Genomic DNA, 20,173 nt, shown 5'->3' on the forward strand with positions numbered 1-20,173 from the left:
TCAACAGCCGGACAGCACAGCACGAACCTGCAGGCCAGGGCGGCCATCGAGGCCTCCGGTGCAAACAGTGTAGGGCTTAACTCACTCTGACCATGGGAGGCTTCTTCCTGGATAGGCTGCTCACACGACCCCATGGTGGAAACAGTGTGGGGCTTAACTCACACTGACCACGGATGCCTCTTCCCCGGAGAGGCCGCTCACACGACCTCATGGAGAGAGGCTGTGCAGCACAGACCAACCCCCTTACAGAGTCCTCGTAACGTGCACCTGGGCATCAAGCTGGCTGGCTGTTGAAGGAAAAGCAAGCTGGGCTTGGAGACGAATACCGGATCTTCATAAATCACTCAATACCAAGAAACATTTCACGGACAATCACATAAGAAGTTGCTGTGAGAAAGAGGAGCTGTATCTGAGCAAAGAAGGTTCCACCATTTATAGCCACACTGAAATTTTACTCTCTAAATCTCCACAGCCTGTATCACACAAGCAGTGAGGCCTTGTTATCCAAGTCGACACTGCTATTAAGATATCCCTGAAAAGGCTGCCAAGCAGTGGATTTTATTTCCTATGTTTACAACTTTGACTGGGCTTAGAGACGGATGAGGGACGGGTTTGAACTGCAGAAGAGTGAGAGCTAAGTGGGCAGCTTCCCTAAGCAGCATCTTCTCCCTGAAGATGATCTTCCAGGCACCCTCTCTGACCCTTCTTTTCATGCATATATAACTCACAATTCTTCCTGGCTCCTGGCAGTCTTTTCCTCAACTAGATTTAGGCAGGTGCTCAGCACCACGCTCACTCTTCTGAATCCCGACCGGAGGCCCTGACACAGACGCTGCTCTCCTGAGCAGCTGGGACGCGCCTAGATGGCCTAGGGAACAGAACCCCCATTGTAGCTCATAATTCTGCATCCCAAACAACATCCTAGAAACACTTTTAGAATAGTTTCTGGAGAAATAGGAATGTAAATGTTAGGAAAAAAGGGTGGAAGTTAATCAGAACACAAACCCCTTACAGGCAAGTGCGCAGCAGCACAGGGGAACAAAAAAGGAAGATGTTCCATGAAGATCCTGCACAAAGGAAGTCACATCCCGTGGGGCCAACCAAGAAAGCAGCCTCGGCTTTGGAAGCATCTGCGTTCCTTGCTGCTTCCCAGGACAGTTGCACACGGTACACGCTTGCACGTCACAAGCAACGTCTTCAAATGAAGGTCGGCAGGGAAACGCAGCCTAGGGGGGTGAGTCCACCCCATCCTGAGCCCCCCCATCCTGAGTCTGGTGTCTGGGCCTGAATCAGGCGGCCCGGGCCATCCCTCCTCCTGTTTTCCTCACGTTTCCGGCAGATGGACCTCGTGGCTAACACCCAGCCCTGTCACCTTCTCCTCAGTTTTGCCACTTGCTCCTGAGAGGGTACGAGGGAATCAGCCGGGGCCCAGAAAGGAGGAACGCAGTGCAGGCCAGGAGACGAGGCGGGGTGTCCTCTTCTGAGACCCCAATGGCCAATTGTAATAATAAAGTTTGCCTCTATGACTTGATTTTACCAATTTTTTTTTTTTTTTTTGAGACAGGGTCTCGCTCTGTCCCCCAGGCTGGAACACAGTGGCACAATCATAGCTCACCGCAGCCTTGACTTCTTGGATTCAAGCAATCCTGCTTCAGCCTCCCATATAGCTGGGATCACAGGCACCCACCATCATGCCTAATTTTTTCTTTTGTAGAGATGGGGACTCCCTTTGTTGCCCAGGCTGGTCTCAAACACCTGGGCTCAAGCAATCCCCTGGCTCAGCCTCCCCAAGTGCTGGGATCACAGGCGTGAGCCACAGTCCCCAGCCTTGTATGTGATTTTAAAACACATTTTGAAATGTAACCCTGAACATGAACCTAAAACTTCAACCTGCATATGATTTTTTTTCACTCTGTTGGAAAATGCACTGAACTCCCTTTTTGCCTCATGAAATTCCTATATTCAAAATACTGTCCACCGAAGTAATCTTGACCTTTGAACAGAATCCTCACCTCTAAGAACATACTCTATGATTGACTGCTTTTTCTATTTCAAAAACCCCTACTTTGCTCTTTGGAGATGGAAATCTGAAAATCACTCCTTCTAGCAGATCTCAGAGGTCAAGACCCATCAGCTCATCCTTTAATTGGGTCTTTGGCTATAAGACGAAAGTCTGTAGAAGACAGTGGCTTTAAGAAGTTTTATAATTTGTCATGCATTCTTCTTAAGTGTTTTCTAAGTGGTGCCCAACTGAGAAAGGGCAATTGTAAAAGCAACGTGCTACTTCAGTAGGAAACACGGAACTGGGCCCTGACGCACAGGGACAGACCCGGTGGTCTCTGGCGAGCTCTGGGCCTGTGGAGCGACCTGGCTCACTGGAGAATCGGACCTTCAGGCCCCCAGACCACACCCTACACGTCTGTGCAGGATGGACAGCACTTGGCGGGTGGCCCCTTTTCTAACGTGTACCCTGCTGTGGGGCTCGCTCTCAGCAAAGCAGCGCTCACCGAAACGAAAGTAAAACAGAGGCCGGTTCCCTGCGGTGCTGGCCACCCGCTCCCGAGCCGCAGCTTCTCGGACGTCGCACACCCCGATGTGGGCAGAGCGGAATGTTCTCCTCGGCGCTCCTTCACTGTGCTGCAGTCTACACCGAACCACGGCAGCTCCATTCGCTGCTGTAACAAGTTGAAAAAAAACTAATTAATTCAAACTTTAGTTTTTTTTAAATTTGTTACAGCGCTGAGCAGAGCTGCCGACCCCATGCAGGACAGCACACAGACCACCAAGGGGACCACAGGGCACGGCCGCCCTCTGCGCCCGGCTGAGGCCGGAGCCACCGCGGGAGGCACCGCTGGAGAACCGTCCCGGGAAGCGAGGAACCGCTTCTGTTTCACTTTTGTTTGGCAAGGCCCAAAAGTTAAAACCAACAGCGTCCGTGGCCTACAGTCAGACCCCACCTTCCTGTAGGACATGAGGGCACCTGCAGAGGGGAACTCACAGGGAGAGGGCTGGGGCAGCTGTCGCCCCATGGCTCTGTAAGAAGAGAACGAGCGAGGGGGCGCAGGCCATCAGGGGATCTGCCCAGCACTGCCCTGAAGCCTCTCGCCCCAGCGTTCCAGCCCAGCCCTCTGCTCCCCTTCTCTCGGGTTCCTCGGCGTCTATCCCTGACTTAAGCCTCTGCTAAGCAAGGTCCACACAAACATGTTCACTGTTACATCACTGTCTCAAAAATCAAGGTAAGAAAAACACGAAATCAAAACAAAACTACCAATAGCAGAATCTCCATACCGTTTCCCCGAGCCTGAGCCTCAGGAAACTTTCCTTACTGAGTCAACAGGACCCTGGACTGGCCTCGGGGCCTCGAGAAGAACAGAATCGGGGTTTGTGCAGGTGTGGACACGTGCATCCTTAAACCTTCTAAAATCTTGTTTCAATGATAAAAACTGGAAGTTCAATTTCCACCTTTAAAATTTATGTTGCTAGCCTTTATGTTTGAGGAAGAAACTGCTTGTGTTAGCTTTAAGCCATTCCTCAAGCCCAGCAAATTTTCAAGGTCACTCTTGGGCTGAATTGCGCTTGCCAGATGGGAACTGAGGTGCTAGAATCCCAGTCTAATATGAGGTTCTTTTTCCTGACATTTACAGAACCCAGCTCAAGTGCAGGAAAGCTGCCAATCTGCACACGTAGAAACACTGGCGGGAAACCGACTGTCCTTCTGAAGAATCATCATGTATGTTTGCAACCACATCTCAACACACAACCAGCTTTCACGATTGCAGAGTCCTGGACGGGATATCACAGCACTGTCTAGATTTGGCCTGTGCCACCAACTGAAGCCTTGGATTAAACCAGAATCAATAGTAATAAATAGCTCTCTAAACCAAATATGTTGAAATCACTAATGCGCTCATATTTTTACGATTATAGCATTTTAAAGTAATCAACACAATATTGATCTCTACTTATAGAGAAAACACCTATTAGGCACACTTATAGAAAAATCTTCCGTGCCTTGTATATTGACACAGCACGTGTCATCACTCAAAGGAACTGAATGCCTGGAGTGTGAATGCCAGACGCCTCCTCCTGCCGACCGGGAAGCAAGGGAGCGTCTGCCTCCAGATGTTTCTCTGGCACATAGTGAATGCAGGAAATGAGAGGACTCACGCTACTCATGGGGGTTACGTACTCGGAGGCTGCGGAAGGTAGGCTCCGATTAACTTTGACCTCTTCTTTTCATATCCTTTTTGTGTGATGTCACCTGCAAGAGAAGGAAAATGAAGTTCAGTCTCAGTGGATAGAGCGTATCATTCAATGGTGCCCAAGAAGACACAATTATCACAGTATCTTCTGTGTGCCTCATTGTTCGAATTTTAAAAGCAAGCACTGCACATCATACAACTTCAGTTCCTCCCCTGCTCTCGAACAAAAGCCCACAGCATTTAAGTCACTAAAACTCATTTGCTAAACACATGCCTATTTCTGGCCCTTTCTTTATTTATCCAGATGGGGTCCAGGGTTAGACCCCTGCCATCTCATCCCCACCCGCTGGCACAGGAAGCCAAGCCTGAAAGCCAGGGCTCTCGTTAACTCAGTCGACGACAGATCCTGCAGCTGCTGGGCCCGGGATGGCCGACACCAGCATCTATTGGCATCTTCTTCATTAACAAGATGTTTTCTAACCGAGCATGTCGGTTACAAGGACTTGAAGCCGCCACAGTGTTTTTGAAAAAGGAGTGACAAAGGCCAAGGGAAGAAGCAAAAGGCATGAAACCTGCAGAAATCCAGAAGAGGAGAGAAAGGTGCTTGTGGTGAGGTGAGAATCCACATGTTAAAGCTCACAGACAGCCAGGGGGCCGCGCAGCAGCCGTGCCTTTCCTGGAGCCAGTGCAAGCACACAGGACAAAGCCAGCTCATCGACATGCAGAGGCCCTTCCCAATCACAAGCTCCAGCACACACAGAATACTTATTCGCCCTTCATTTTTTTTGGATCTGTTGTATTGTTTTCTAAGACTGATCAAAGTATAATTCCAAGAAGAGTTAAAAATTCAAGCTTTAATAAAAATATAGCAAATGAGTGAAAAGTTATCAAGGTACACACACAAGCTGGTTAACTCGCTTTTCCTAGTGAAGGACGGACAGTCTCAGATGCCACCTCTGCCTCCACGGCTGCCTCCACCAACTCATAGCTCACGACACATGTTCTCATCTCCCCCACGGAACACAAGGCTGACGTCTGAACATGGAGCCAAGAACCAAATGACGTGGAACCCGCATCTGCCCATCGATGTTTTGTTTTGTTTTTTGAGACAGAGTCTCGCTCTGTCCCCCAGGCTGGAGTGCAATGGCACGATCTCGGTTCACTGCAAGCTCCGCCTCCCGGGTTCACACCATTCTCCTGCCTCAGACTCCCGAGTAGCTGGGACTACAGGCACTGGCCACCACGCCTGGCTAATTTTTTGTATTTTCAGTAGAGACGGGGTTTCACCGTGTTAGCCAGGATGGTCTTGATCTCCTGACCTCGTGATCTGCCGCCTCAGCCTCCCAAAGTGCTGAGATTACAGATGTTAGCCACCGCACCCAGCCAATGCTAACTAGGTAGCCGGCCACTGCCAGCAAAGGATGATTTCTGCAGAAATGTTAAAGCTTGCCGGGCACTCCACACCCGCAGCCATCAGCTGCCCACTATGGAGACTGCTCAGTCGCTTCTGGAAATGCCTTGTTAACCCGTCTTACAAACGATGTCCAAAATCAACCACAGAAGCAGCTACATGTGCACGTGCTTGATTTAAATCGAGCCCCCAATCAATCAGCAAAGAAAATTTCCAGACTAGACTTTAATAAATCCTAGGTTACTATCATCTCTCAAAACCTAGGAGGTGGGAAATGGCGGCACCACTGCGTAACTTCCATGCCCCGCACTTTCCCCCAAACCAAGGTCTGCAAACTAAGTCTCGAGGCTGAGCCCAGCTTCCAGGCCACTTCTGGAGACACACTCTGTGCTCACGGCCTGCTCCTTGCCGAGCTGCAAGGCAAGACAGAGTTCAGTGCAGCTCTTCATAGGAGGGTTTGCTGGCCCATCCCCAAAGACGATATTGTTTAATCGTTATAACAAATTATTTTACAGATGAGAATTTGAGGCACAAATGGTACTTAGTTCCTCACCCAGGACCACAGATCTAAGACAAAAGTCTGTCCAGCTCCAAAACCGGGTTCCATAAAAACCACACCCACAGTCTTCCACTCTAAAGCTGGTGTAGTGTCCAGAGGCCGCAGCCCTGGCTTCCTGGGCCTTCCTCGCATATTCATGCCCCTGCACATCCTCCTGACTCCGTAACCTGCCTGGGAAGTGCCCTTCTCCGAAGCAAACGGGACTCTACTTCCTGCTTTGCTCTCTCCCAGCCCCTGCCCTGCCTGGATGACGCCTCTGGGCACCCACAGCATAAATCACACGCTGTAGCTTGCGTGATGCTGTGGATGACTGTTCATGGTTTATTTGTAACACACATGCACAGTTATCCTTAAAACCAGACAATGTCCCATAGAACTGCGCCCCAACCCAGTTGTCTTACAAACTGAAGCCAGGGTGCTCCTCCATGTACCATGTGTACCACACACACAGACGTCTGTGCCTGATGCAGAGACACCTGCAGATAAGTGACTGGCTGGGAGTGCGCTGAAGACTTGGGCAGATGCAGAGCAATCACTTACCTGTTCAGTGACTGGGGGAAATTTACAACGATTCTATCCCAAAATGCAGAAGACGACGGCTTGATGTGCATGCTACCCTGAAGCTGAAGCTGAAGCTGAAGTGCCGGATGCCGTGGCCCTGAGACCAGCCTCACTCAGGCCCCAAAGCTCATGGCTCACAAACTCCTGCTACGTTTTCATGGAAAAAGTCCAGTAATTTTTAACTCTGGAACTGCCTCAGCATCTGGTAGACAGAGGTCCACCAGATTCCCATGATAGACTCGCTGCAGGTTTACACGAGCAAACCTTCTAGCAGCACTTTTACGTGTCGCCCTTTATTTTGAAGCAACCAATGATTTCTGTGCAAATACAATCAGGTCATAGGTGACAGGTAGATAATAGATGATGCATACAGACAGACGACACAGATGATGGACAGATGGCAGGTGGTGGGAGGTGAGAGACTGACAGGCAGAAGCTAGCTGGCTGACTACACAGTATCCTCCCAGAACACCTCCTTGGGTTGGGCCCAAGGCCTGACCTTCAATCAATGCCACACTGTCACTAGGGAGATGGTGGCTCCAACGGTGCTTCCTCCACTTCACACTAGGGACACGGGGGCTCTGACGGTGCCTGCTGCTTCCTCCATTTCACACTAGGGACACGGGGGCTCTGACGGTGCCTGCTGCTTCCTCCATTTCACATTGGTTCAGGCTGAATGATCAATTAATTCCTGCCTCTCTTCTCTCCCCTTCACCTTGCGTCCATCAGGGCATGTGGTCATCAGCGTGCAGCTACATAAACTAAAGGCGCAAATGCTCCAAGAGAGGGCACGTCCTTTCCCACGTTTCTAAGCTGGGGCCATCACGTGTCTGTTATCCCGCTAGGCGTATCCACTGCTCACAGCCGGCTTGTTCATATTCCCCAAACCTGGAAGCGACGGGAACGTCATCCAAGGCTATTTCGAAAGTCAACTCCCCTCTCCGGGGACGGCATCCGGGAGGCTGGGTCTAAGGCACACCCTCAAGGCTGCTGTCAGAAAATGTGAACCACAGGAGCCCCTGCCAGAGCGCTTTCCACGTAAAGTTCCAAACAGCATATTTTCCCGCTTCCACATCAAGGTACCCATTTATTTAATTTCCTTTTCACTTTAGGAATAAGTATGACAGAAAAGTAAATGCAGTAAATGCAATAATTGTAACCTCAGTGAGGAAAAAAAATAAAAGTGATCTCTTTAGAAACATTTTCTGCTTCATTAAAAAAATGCTACTTATGTTATTCTCAGAGACTTTCCCTAAGAATTAAAATTTCAGAAGCAGAAATTAAAATCACAAAGAGGAGAGATTTACAGACAAGTCCTACTTTGGAAGTGAAAACCCCAGTGAGGCAAAGTCACCAGCAGAAGGTCGAATGAGACTGAGGGACGATGCTTCTTTCCCTCCCCGAAGGGAACAATTCTTTTTCTCACTTATGTTGCAGTCCAGAGTTTCAGGGCAAAACCCAATCTTAGAAAAGCAGGGAAAGGTCTGCCTGGCGAAGGCAGGGTTAAGATGACAGAACAGACACCCGGCCCCTGTGGCTTCCTCTCGGCCTCAGGCCCGCACCAGCCAATCTGGCCCCAACTGGAACCAGTGCAGAGCCAGTGCTGCGGACATCAGGCTCAACACACGGACACTTGGGAGCCGGGTGACCCTCGGGGATGAAAGAAACGGGCCACGGAGCTGCTTCCACGGCATGGCTCAGCTCCGAGCACACAGACCCACTCGGCAGTGGTGGTTTCCATGTGCGGTGTCGGGAGATTATTTAATGCTGGAATTAATAGTTTATATTACAAAGTAATTGTTTCCATGTTGGGAATTCTACAGCTGTCAGGAGCCCTGGTGCTGCTGCTCTGAGCCTATTGCTTTATAAGGAGCCAGGAGGCCCCGGAAGGCAAGGCCGCAGCCTCATTTTTAAATCTCCGATAGGCTTCGTTCTCCAGCAGGTGCTGTAGACCAGTGACAGCTCCTGTGTATACCCCTCGCCTGCACTGGGGACAGGGGCAGGAGGACCTGGGATGTCCTCTCACCCCAGCAAGCTGAGCACAGCAGGGTCCCCCATGGGCCAGCTAACTAGTGTGGGTCGCATTTTTCTCATGGATAAAATATAGGTGATAGCACATATCTACCTGCTACCGCAGATGGAGAGATCAAACGCACAGGAAGTGAAGGTCTCAAAGCACTAAGGACACAAGAAAATCTTTAAGAAATTCAACAAGCACTCATTCAGTATCTATTTCACATTCAATTCGTGAGAGACGTCCGAGTTGATGGGAGGACTCATGAACACAGACCTGCCGTGCAGCCTGCAGGTCCACAGGCATCACCCCGTCAGGGGAGGGAGACAAAGAAGATGGACCACAGAAAACCAGGGGCTAGGAAGAATCTCAGAATCCCGACCCCAGAAAACAGGGGCTAGGAGGAATCTCAAAATCCTGACCCCTGAGAACCCAGTTGTTGTTCTGCTCTGATGTCAACCACCATCTCGGGACCCCAGACGCCGCAGACTCCCGTGTCACTGAGATTCTCCAGCTCCGGGACCGAGGCTCCTGGCCCCACACATACCCCAGACAGCAGCCAGAAGGGTCGCTGCAAGAATGCAAACGTGGTGAGCCTCTCTCCCCAAACTGCGTTGGAGGCTTCTCCCTGCTGTTTGGGCTGAGACCAAACTCCCCACAGGGCCTCCAAGTCCTTCCCAACCTGGCCCTGCCGCCTTGGCCACCTGTGCTCTGCCATGGCTCCACCTGCACCTGCTGTGCCCATCACCCCTTCATTCTCACAAGCCCCTGCCACGTTTCCAGTGCAAGCATCAGCAGCTTAAATTCCATAAAGATCTTTTAAATAAGGTGCCAGGGTAAACATAAAGCCTGCACTAGGATTCATACATTCACCTGAGCTTTTTGTTTAATAAAAAACATTATTTAGGCCGGGCGCGGTGGCTTGGGCCTGTAATCCCAGCACTTTGGGAGGCCGAGGCGATTGGATCACGAGATCAGAAGATCGAGACCACCTTGGCTAACATGGTGAAACCCCGTCCGTACTAAAAATACAAAAAATTAGCCGAGCGTGGTGGCGGGCGCCTGTAGTCCCAGCTACTCAGGAGGCTGAGGCAGGAGAATGGTGTGAACCCGGGAGGCGGAGCTTGCAGTGAGCCGAGATGGCACCACTGCACTCCAGCCTGGGCGACAGAGCGAGACTCTGTCTCAGAAAAAAAAAAAAAAAACCCACAAACATTATTTATTGTTATTTAGTGCCTAGCGCCCCACACTCTGGGCGACAGAGCAAGACCCTGTCTCAAACCACACACACACACACACACACACACACACACACACACACACACACACACACTGAATTAATGGTAGGAGCAGGAAGGAAACACATTTTAGACACGCTGTGGCAGTAAGATCTTACTCGGGCCAGGCAGGTGGACAAGGTCGCTTAGAGTTTTACCTTTTTGGTTTTTTAAAATTTGTATTGTCCCCTGTAGCTCTCCTCTTTGGTACGTTAAGAACTCTGGTTAGAAGGGGGATTAAAGGAAACGCATGTTTGGAATCCTTTCTATTTTTAACACATGGATCAAAAGAACAGGAGAAAGATCAACAGAAGCCCACGCTACTGCAGCGGTCTTGAAAATAAGCTTCTGATGTTAAAAGAAAATAATGTAGTAATAACAGTCCCTAAAGGGCTTAGAAATATGAATGCCGATGGAATTTTTTAAAATTCAAAGCACGTGTGCGGTGTGCCGCGTGGAGCAGAGGCTTTGTGAGTTTGAGGAGACTCCTGTCCTACTGCAGCCTCGAAACACCCACTCCCTTCCAGTCCCTGGCAAGACCGGGGGCTCTGCATGAGGGCCCCGGAGATGCCCCAGCAGTCATCCTGGCCAGTGGGAAGATTTAAATGTGCCAGTTTCACACAAAACCGCTGTCATAACTTGCTAAAAACTCTTCAGGCAAGCATAATTTCTCCAATGTGTCCTGGGAGTTAGAAATCCCTCCTTCACACAAAAAGGAAAGAAACCCCACCCTGTAGAAAGACAGCTCTGAGAAGACTATGCCATATTAAACACAGCTACTTCCCTTTCCCATGACATTGATTCTCAACTTTGCAGATCTCAGGCCTCAGCAGTAACTTGGTTTTACTGGATGTTGTATTTACATTTTTTGGTGTTGGGGGAGCGAGAAGAGGCAAGGTAGGGACAATGAAGCCCAGCTTCCATTATTTCCAGGTGGACATCGAGAAGCTGATGTGTAGAAGAGGAGCCAGCATGGCCCGGCGCCCACTGTGGGCTCTTCTCAGATGGCCACCATGGGACTCATGGCTTGAGAGCAAGTCTCTCGTGTTCCACCCTCCGCTCCCCGACAGACAGAGGGAGAGACCCCTCAGAGTTTTTTCTTTGGATTGGGAGGAAACATGAGCATGAGGACAGGCAGACAGGGGAAAGGATGGAGGCTGATTATCCACCTACAAAGTTGGGGTCTTACTGTGAACTTTACAGACAACTATGTCATTTAAACATTCCACAAGCACTATCATCCCCATTTCACAGATGACAGTCTCAGCAAGTCCAAGATGCCCGCCAAGGCATCTGCCGAGGGCCAGACTGGTGGCAACAAAGTCATCGTGCAGAACCACCTGGCCCAGCGCCGCCGTCCTACCCCCAACTACAGGAGACACTTCAGATGCCCCAGCAGGAAGAATGTCACAGCCCTGCTGAAGGGGGAGGAGGACAACTGGAATAAACAAAAAAAGTCCACGTCACTTCCAGGATCTGAAAAGTCACGCTGGACCACCCCGAAGTGAGTGGTGGAGCAGCCTATCCCGAGTGCTGGGCCACAGGGGATGGTCACGAACACGTGCCACGTGACCCCCTTTTGCATCAGAAAGTGCTTTTGGAGAAACAAGAAAACTGCTAAGGCTATCAAAGATGGAATCACTTTGACAGCAGAAAGAAGTGGGCTAACCTCAGTAAACACAAAAGCGCATGCAGTCCAGAGTCCTAAACCCCAGGAGGAGCACATCTCTGTAAACAGAGCTCCACGGTCACTGTGTGTTCACACCAGAGTCAGAGGCGTGCAGTGACCTCAGCACTGGGGCCAACAGAGCCTCAACTTTCCACAACACATCAAGCATTATCTTCCTATTTTAGAAGCACACACTCCCTCACCCAGAGTTTGACTTTAAGTCTTTGCAGAATCATTTAAACAGCTGCATAGTAGCTATGGCTTTCTGCTCAGTTGCCTTTTTAAGTCAAAGCTCCCAAGAGTCAAAGCAATCCAAGAGGCTGCTCAACCAGTCCATACGCAGCATGAGAAAGCAAAGCTGAGAGAGAGGTGTAGTGAGGAGGCTGCTCAACCAGTCCATACGCAGCATGAGAAAGCAAAGCTCAAAGAGAGGCATAGTGAGGAGGTTGCTCAACCAGTCCGTACACAGCATGAGAAAGCAAAGCTCAGAGAGAGAGGTGTAGTGAGTGGTCAGGCCACCTGTGCCCACGTCAGGGAACCCAAGGGGATCTAGGAATGTAAATTCTGCAGTGTTGGCAAAGATGTGGAGCAAAGGGAACCCTTGCACGCTGTTGATGGGAGTGCAAAGCAGCAAAGCAGCAAAGCAGCAAAGCAGCACAGCTGCTGTGGAAAATAGCATGGAGCATCTTCCAAAACTAGAAACAGGACTCTACGATCCAGCAATCCCATGTCTGGGTAAATATCCAAAGGAATTTCAACCAGTGTAAGGGAGAGATACCTGCACTCTCACATCCACTGCAGCACTATTTACAATCACTTAGATGTGGAACTGACCTACGCATCCGTCAGTGGATGAACAGATAGAGAAATCATGGTGTATGGACAAAACAAATACTATTCAACTTAAAGAACTAAATTCTGCCACTTGCAAAAACATGGATAAACCTGGAAGATATTATGCTAAGTGAAATAAAACAGGCACAGAAATACAAATACTGTATGATCTCACTTACATGTGGCATCTTAAAGTAGAATTTGTAGAAACAGAGTGGAATAGGGGTTAGCAGGGACTGGGGAAGGGGAAGCAGGGACTGGGGAAGGGGAAGCAGGGACTGGGGAAGGGGAAGCAGGGACTGGGGAAGGGGAAGCAGGGACTGGGGAAGGGGAAGCAGGGACTGGGGAAGGGGAAGCAGGGACTGGGGAAGGGGAAGCAGGGACTGGGGAAGGGGAAGCAGGGACTGGGGAAGGGGAAGCAGGGACTGGGGAAGGGGAAGCAGGGACTGGGGAAGGGGAAGCAGGGACTGGGGAAGGGGAAGCAGGGACTGGGGAAGGGGAAGCAGGGACTGGGGAAGGGGAAGCAGGGACTGGGGAAGGGGAAGCAGGGACTGGGGAAGGGGAAGCAGGGACTGGGGAAGGGGAAGCAGGGACTGGGGAAGGGGAAGCAGGGAGATGCCGGTCAAGGGCACACACTTCCAGAAAAGATGAGTCAATTCTGGAGGCCGAAATGTACAGTGTGGTAACTACAGTTAATAACAATGTATCATCTGCCTGAAATTCAGTTAACAATGTATCATCTGCCTGAAACTGGGTAAGAGAATAGATCTTCCCTATTCTCACCACACATACAAATTAACTACAAGGTGAGGAATGTGTTATTAATAGCTTGAAGGGGGAGGAAAAAAACCTGAAATCCTTCCCCTCCTCCTCCCTAAAAACTATTTATAGGTTTTGAATGTTGCTCTGTGTGGAAAAAATTCTGTGTTTCTTCTAGCTAGTCTCTCCGTGAAGAAAAAAAAATAAAGCATGCTGAAGTACAGTCACCCTCGGTGTCCGTGGCAGTGGGTTCCAGGGGTCAGGATCCCAAAGTCTGTGATGCTCAAGTCCCTGATAGAAAATGGCGCAGCATTTGCATAGAACCCACATGTGCCCTCCCGTGTACTTAAAAATCTCTACCTTACTCGCAATACCCCAATGTGACTGCTGAGTACACAGAACCCACAGTGCCCTCCCATGTACTTAAATCTCTACATTACTCGCAATACCCCAAACAACGTGAGTGCTGACTGCACAGAACCCAGTGCCCTCCCGTGTACTTAAATCTCTACGTTACTCGCAATACCCCAAACAACGCAAGTGCTGAGTACACAGAACCAATGCATGCCTTCCCGTGTACGTAAATCTCTACATTACTCGCAATACCCCAAACAATGTGAGTGCTGAGTACACAGAACCTACGGTGCCCTCCCATGTACTTACAATCTCTACATTATTCGCAATACCCCAAACAACGTGAGTGCTGAGTGCACAGAACCCACGGTGCCCTCCCGTGTACTTTGTAGTTAAATCTCTACTCTTAATACCCCAAACGACATGAGTGCTGAGTACACAGAACCCACGGTGCCCTCCTGTGTACTTAAATCTCTACATTACTCGCAATACCCCCAAACAACATGAGTGCTGAATGCACAGAACCCACGGTGCCCTCCCGTGTACTTAAAATCTCCACAGGCTGGGCATGGTGGCTCACACCTGTAATCCCAGCACTTTAGAAGGCTGAGGCGGGTGGATCACGAGGTCAAGAGGTCAAGAGATCAAGACCATCCTGGCTAACACAGTGAAACCCCGTCTCTAGTAAAAATACAAAAAAATTAGCCAGGCGTGGTGGTGGGCGCTTGTAGTCCCAGTTACTCAAGAGGCTGAGGCAGAAGAATGGCGTGAACCCAGGAGATGGAGTTTGCAGTGAGCCGAAATCGCGCCACTGCACTCCAGCCTGGGCAACAGAGCAAGACTCCATCTCAAAATAAATAAATCACAGTCAATCTCTACCTTACTTGCAATACCCCAAACAACGTGAGTGCTGTGTAAATGGTGGGTGTACTGTATTATTTAGGGAATAATGAAAACGAAAAAGTCTACACATGTTCAGAACAGGTTAGGCCATTCTTTTCTTTCCGAATATTTTCACTTTCAGTTTGGCTGCATCCAGGGCTATAGAACCTAAAAACATGGAAGGCCAACTCTGCACCCTGGAAATTTTTAACATTCAGCAGGCAGGGGAAGGAATACAGGCTCTCCCCTCCACACCCCTCATTACTTCCTGGTCATTCTGCTGTGTCGGCTGCTTCTCTTTTGACCAACTTCACAGTCTGTCTTCATCAGCAATGGGGCAGCTCTGGACAGGGAGAAGCAGGCGTCCTTCACTTGCAAACTGTTTGCTGCGGCAACGAGCTCAAGACCGTGTCTTCTTCCAGACGCTAACCCAAGGAATCCAAACCGTATGTAGTGAGGATCAGTCCTGCCACACACAGCAATGTCTTGGATCCACAGAAGCTGAACATGCAGCCAGGGCTCCTCTGACACACACAAGACCATGCAGAGAAGCGTCCGGTAATGTTAGGGCACCCGGCTGGTTCCACCATACAGATGGGATGCAGAGGAAGAATTTCTTGAAGCAACATTCATCATACATTTGGAGTTGAAATGCAAAATGCAAGCGCCAAAAAAAAATTAGCTATTTTGGAATAGGTTGGGACAGGGAAAACATCTGTCATGAGATTAAAAAATTTTTTCTTGAGACAGGTCTGCCGCTGTTGCCTGTGCTGGAGTGCAGTGGTGCAGTCACAGCTCACAGCAGCCTTGACATCCCGGGGCCAAGTGATCCTCCCACCTCAGCCTTCTGGGTAGCTGGGACCACAGGCAGGCACCACCACACCTGGCTGACAGTGTATTTTTTGTAGAGATGGGGTCTTGCTGTGTTGCCCAGGCTGGCCTCAAACTCCTCAAGTGATTCTCCCACCTGGACTTCCCAAAGTGCTGGGATTACAGGCGTGAGCCACCGAATCCAGCCTCTGTCCTGAGTTTCATAAACACAGTACTTGAGTTTTTCCCAACCTCTTGCTATCCAGCCAGCTTCCCCGGCTGCGGCGATGGTAGTGCTGGTGGCAATGGTGGTGCTGCTGCTGTTTGGCATTAGTTGTCTCTTCACAAAGGGTGGGAAAGCAGATGACAGGGACACGCTGTACCCGGGGAATGACTGGGCTCTAACAGGAGATGCCTCAGCTGAAGGAAGTCCTCAGAGCCCCTCGAATCTCCACACCTGAGTGAACTCATCCCACTCACAATCAGCAGTCCGGGCCACAGAAGCAGGCGCCAGTAGAGATGCTTGCCTCCCCTTGGGGATCCTGCTGACAGACCCTACCAGGACGTGTAGAACAGCGCAGTCATGCTTTTTCCTCCCTGCTGCCCGGGGGGCTCTCTTAGGGGGCTCATCAGAGACACACCTCTGTCAAGGGATGACTGACTTCCATTTCATTTTGCCCATTCCTCCCCAGAGAATACAATTTTTCAATGAAGAAGTCAGCTCACCCCAAGACTCTGGGCTTAAGCGTGCCCCGAACTCCATCCCCAAGTACAAAACCTCCTCTCAGCTCCAGCGCACCTCGGGATGAGCCAGGACCCCACTCACCGTTCCCCAGTAACACCCCAGGCCTGAAAAAAGCTACTGCTGTGTAGGCGAATTAAGGAGGCAATGTGCATTTGTTGAGTCCTGCCAGCTAATTATAGATAAAACCAGCTTTCTGAGAGCTGTGAATGTGGATTTTCTATGGTGTTACTTATCTGCATGCCGGCATTTCTCACCAACGCTGCTCTGCACCACACAGCACTGCTGACTTCGAGAACAACTTCTCCTTTCCTTGAGGAATTCTCAACCACCAGTTTTCATGCAAGGCACTGACTCTGAAAACTTCATTCCTATTTTTTATCCTTTTTCAGACTTTGAAAATGGGCTGCTCAATGAGAACAGCATGGCTGAACCCCACCATGGCCACACGGCTGAGGTTCACCGCACGCAATGCTGACTGACTCCTTGTCAGCATTGCAGCCCTGACCCCTCAATGGCCACACGGCTGAGGTTTCCCACATGTGGTGCTGACTGGCTCCTCGGCATCGCAGCCCTGACAGCATTTGCACTGTCACCTTCTCCCTGTGCGGACAGCTGGGCTCCCCGTGTCGATGGCTGGGCTCCCCATGTGTGGACCGCTAGGCTGCATCAGTCTGTTTTCACGCTGCTATAAAGAACTGCCCAAGACTCTCTAATTTATAAAGGAAAGCAGTTTGATTGACTCACAGTTCCACATGGCTGGGCAGACCTCAGGAAACTTATGATCATGGCAGAAGGCAAAGGGGAAGCAAAGGCCCGTCTTACATGGCGGCAGGTGAGAGGGAGGTGTGCAAGGGGGAGGACAGGACCTACTGAAATAGTACCATATAATATCTGACAGAGCAGCCAAGGGCTGGTGGCTGCAGGTCTCAGGAAGGGAACACAGTTACCAAAAAAACAGATCTCTTGAGATCTCCTCACAATCGTGAGGACAGCATAGGAGAATCCACCCCCAGGATCCAATCACCTCCCAAGGTTTTGTCCTTGGCACATGGGGGTTATGGAAATTACAATTCGAGATGAGATTTGGGTGGGGATACAAAGCCAAACCATATCATGGGCTCTACTGACACCATTTTAAAGGAACTCTGAAATGTCTAGTTACCATCTGCCAAATTGTTGACTTTATCATAGAGCAAGCATGGATACACCGGCCCCTCGAACCTGTTAATAGGCTAAGTGCTGACTAGGACTTATCTCCAGTAACCTGACCCTGCCACAATGGGACTGGGGAAGGGGCCCCAACTCTCAGCCCAGCTCTTGCTCAGGTGGATTCTGAAGGCAGACAGGGCCACTGAGAGCAAGTTCAGACCCAGGGAATAAAACTAGGGACCCCTCAGCAAGCGCGGACTCCTGCAAGCCTTCACAGCAGATATGGGTTCAGCCGGGCCCTCCCCTACATCTGTACATGCCGGAGACCCCTGCAGGCAACGTGCCAGCTTCCCTGACAACCGCCTCCCTGCTCATCAGCATCTGGGGCAAAGGTGGGTTCAGAGCCAACCCCTGCCTGTCTCAGGAGCAGGGCCCACGGCTGCTTCTGTGTTCTCTTCCTGAGACCTGCAGCCACCAGCCCTTGGCTGCTCCATCAGACGTTATATGGTACTATTTCAGTAGGTCCTGTGACCCCACAAGTCCAGGATACATGAAGGGAAAGTGACTGCTCCTTAGTAATTAAACAAATACTGCAGCTCTCACTTGGCCCTTGTTTGGTAACACTGTACGTGCCTAGATTTTACACGAGAATTTCCAAATGCCATAGAAATTATCCTGAACTTTATTTCCTCATTCATTCATTCATCCCCCAAATATTTAATACCTATTGTGTGCCATGCAATGGACAGAGTACATAAAACAGAAATCCTACACAAAACAGAAAAGGTGCACACAAAACAGACACAATATCACCAAATGTTCACTGGATAAAAGACGTAAAAAGTTATATTTTAACTTAAAACATTTTAAAAGCTGGAAATAAAGGGATGCTTAATTCAATGACTCCAATGATTTTCTTAAACAAATCACCCATCTGGGTTAGCAATGGAAAACAAAACGAGACAGGCCAGGACCCATCAGGACAGGAATGACTGCACTGCCTCCCCCCACAGGTTTCAGGCTTCAGAAAATGCTAAGATCTTTCTATCATCCTTAAAGCTATATTTTTTCTGACAATCTTGCTGTCTAAAATAATGGCTCAGTCCCAAAAAGGCTTGCAGTCAATTTAAGAGGCCTGAGGTTTTCTTTTGGAGAGTGGAGGGGGCAAATGACCTACCAGAAGATGTATGTAATAAGCTCAAGTTATTCCAGAGAAGTTTGTACACACATGATGACGTTCTCTGACGCAAGTGAGCTGCAGGCATCCCTCCAGGAAACACTGAGGCTTCCTGTGCACTAATTCACATTGCGTCAAAAATACTGAGCTGCAGGGAGGAAAGCAGAGATGATTCCTGGTGCAACATGTAAATGTGATAAGATTTTGATGGTTTCACTAGCTATTTAAATAATAATGTTGATAGTACACACTTTAGTTTGTGGAAACATCCTTTCTAAAAGAACTTGCCCAACCTTTATTAAGTGGCAATGATTAAGAATATACTTTATTTAGAAGGCAAATAAAGTAGAATGTATGCAGTCCTATAATCACTGATACATTATGAGTAGAACTTAAGATCTCTGCTTTGCAATACCAACTTTTATAAAACAATCAAACCTCTGTTTATGTAAGCACATGTGTATTCAAGGATTTTTATAATAATATGTTTATGAAGAGACATGCGTTGGTACCATATTACCCCAATTATAGAGGGAAGATGAGAATATCCGATCAGAAAGAATGGGGGGGCTTCTTTCATTTAAAATGAAAAAAAGGTCAATAATCAAACTGCGAAACCGATTGAAGAACGTGATCATATTACAAGGTAACTTGAAGAACAAAGCAGTCCAGACAGGCAAAAGGACTGGCATGGAGAAACACAAGTGAGTGAAATTACACTTAATTCAATACATAGGCACCGCAGTATCCATTCATTCAGGAATACGCGTTACACACCGACCACTTGCCAGGCACTGTGCCAGGTATTTGGCAATATCAGAACACAAAACATAAAACCTCTGCACCTTCGTGGCACTTCAATTCCCGGCCAGGTGTGCTGGCTTATGCCTGTAATCCCAGCGCTTTGGGAGGCTGAGGTGGGAGGATCACTTGAGCCCAGGAGTCTAAGACCAGCCTGGGTAACATAGTGAAACTCCATTTCTACAAAAAACAAAAATTAATTAATTGGGTATGACAGCATGCACCTGTAGTCTCAGTTACTCAGCAGGCTGAGGTGGGAGGATTGCTTGAGCCTGGGAGGTCAAGGTTGCACTGAGCTCTGATTGCACCACTATACTCCAGCCTGGGTGATAGTGACCCTGTCTCAAAAACATGCAAATTCCCACATAATAATTTTTACAACACCAATATACCATGCAACCATCTCCCTGATAAGCTCAATCATTTACCAGTCAAGGCACAGAATGTGAAGATATTATGAGGCACACACAGGAACTAAACCTGCATGAATTTTTATCTTTTGCTAAAATGAGATTTGGGTGAACTAAATAAAACCACCATGAGTGTTCAAAGGAAAATCCTTTTCAACTGAACTGAAACAAAAATTAAAATCTATGAAATACAGCCAAAATAATGATGGGAAGTAGGCTCATAGCACAAAAGGCACATATTTGAAAAAAGTAAGGTCTCGGGTCCATAATCTAAGCTTCTATGTTAAACTCAAAGCCAGAAAAAGACATCATAATGAGCACAAAGAAACTGAAAACAGGAGGAAACTCAAGTCACACCAAAAGCCTACATATAAAAATTCCCAAGGGATCTACAAAAGTCAGTCCTAGATCCAATACCTGAGTTCAGCCAAGTCACAGCACACAGTCAAATTGTACTCTACATATTGGCAGTTAGTATTTGGGACCTAAATGTTAAAAACAACACTATTTACAGTAGCTGTACAAAGAACACTTAGGTATAAATTTAACAAAGCACACA

General features: G+C 48.9%; 1 protein-coding gene across 6 annotated transcripts in view; it reads right to left on the reverse strand.

Moving 5' to 3' along the window:
* The window catches only part of DIP2C (disco interacting protein 2 homolog C), a 405,817-nt gene that overhangs the window by 200,685 nt on the left and 184,959 nt on the right, over nucleotides 1-20,173 (reverse strand). For 3 of the 6 annotated variants that reach the window (XR_010127367.1, XM_054437226.2, XM_054437225.2), the window contains exons 2-3: nucleotides 4,190-4,261; nucleotides 2,508-2,675 (exon numbers count right to left, since the gene is read on the reverse strand). Coding sequence is in view for 4 of the 6 variants with exons in the window: in XM_054437226.2 (XP_054293201.1) it covers nucleotides 2,508-2,675; nucleotides 4,190-4,261 (240 nt within the window). In the remaining 2 variants the exon portion in view is untranslated. The remainder of the gene's footprint in view (nucleotides 1-2,507; nucleotides 2,676-4,189; nucleotides 4,262-20,173) is intronic. The other 3 variants (XM_054437227.2, XM_054437228.2, XM_063669489.1) reach the window with 1 other exon arrangement.

Source organism: Pongo pygmaeus, chromosome 8 (assembly GCF_028885625.2).
Source record: "Pongo pygmaeus isolate AG05252 chromosome 8, NHGRI_mPonPyg2-v2.0_pri, whole genome shotgun sequence".
Lineage (NCBI taxonomy): Eukaryota > Metazoa > Chordata > Mammalia > Primates > Hominidae > Pongo > Pongo pygmaeus.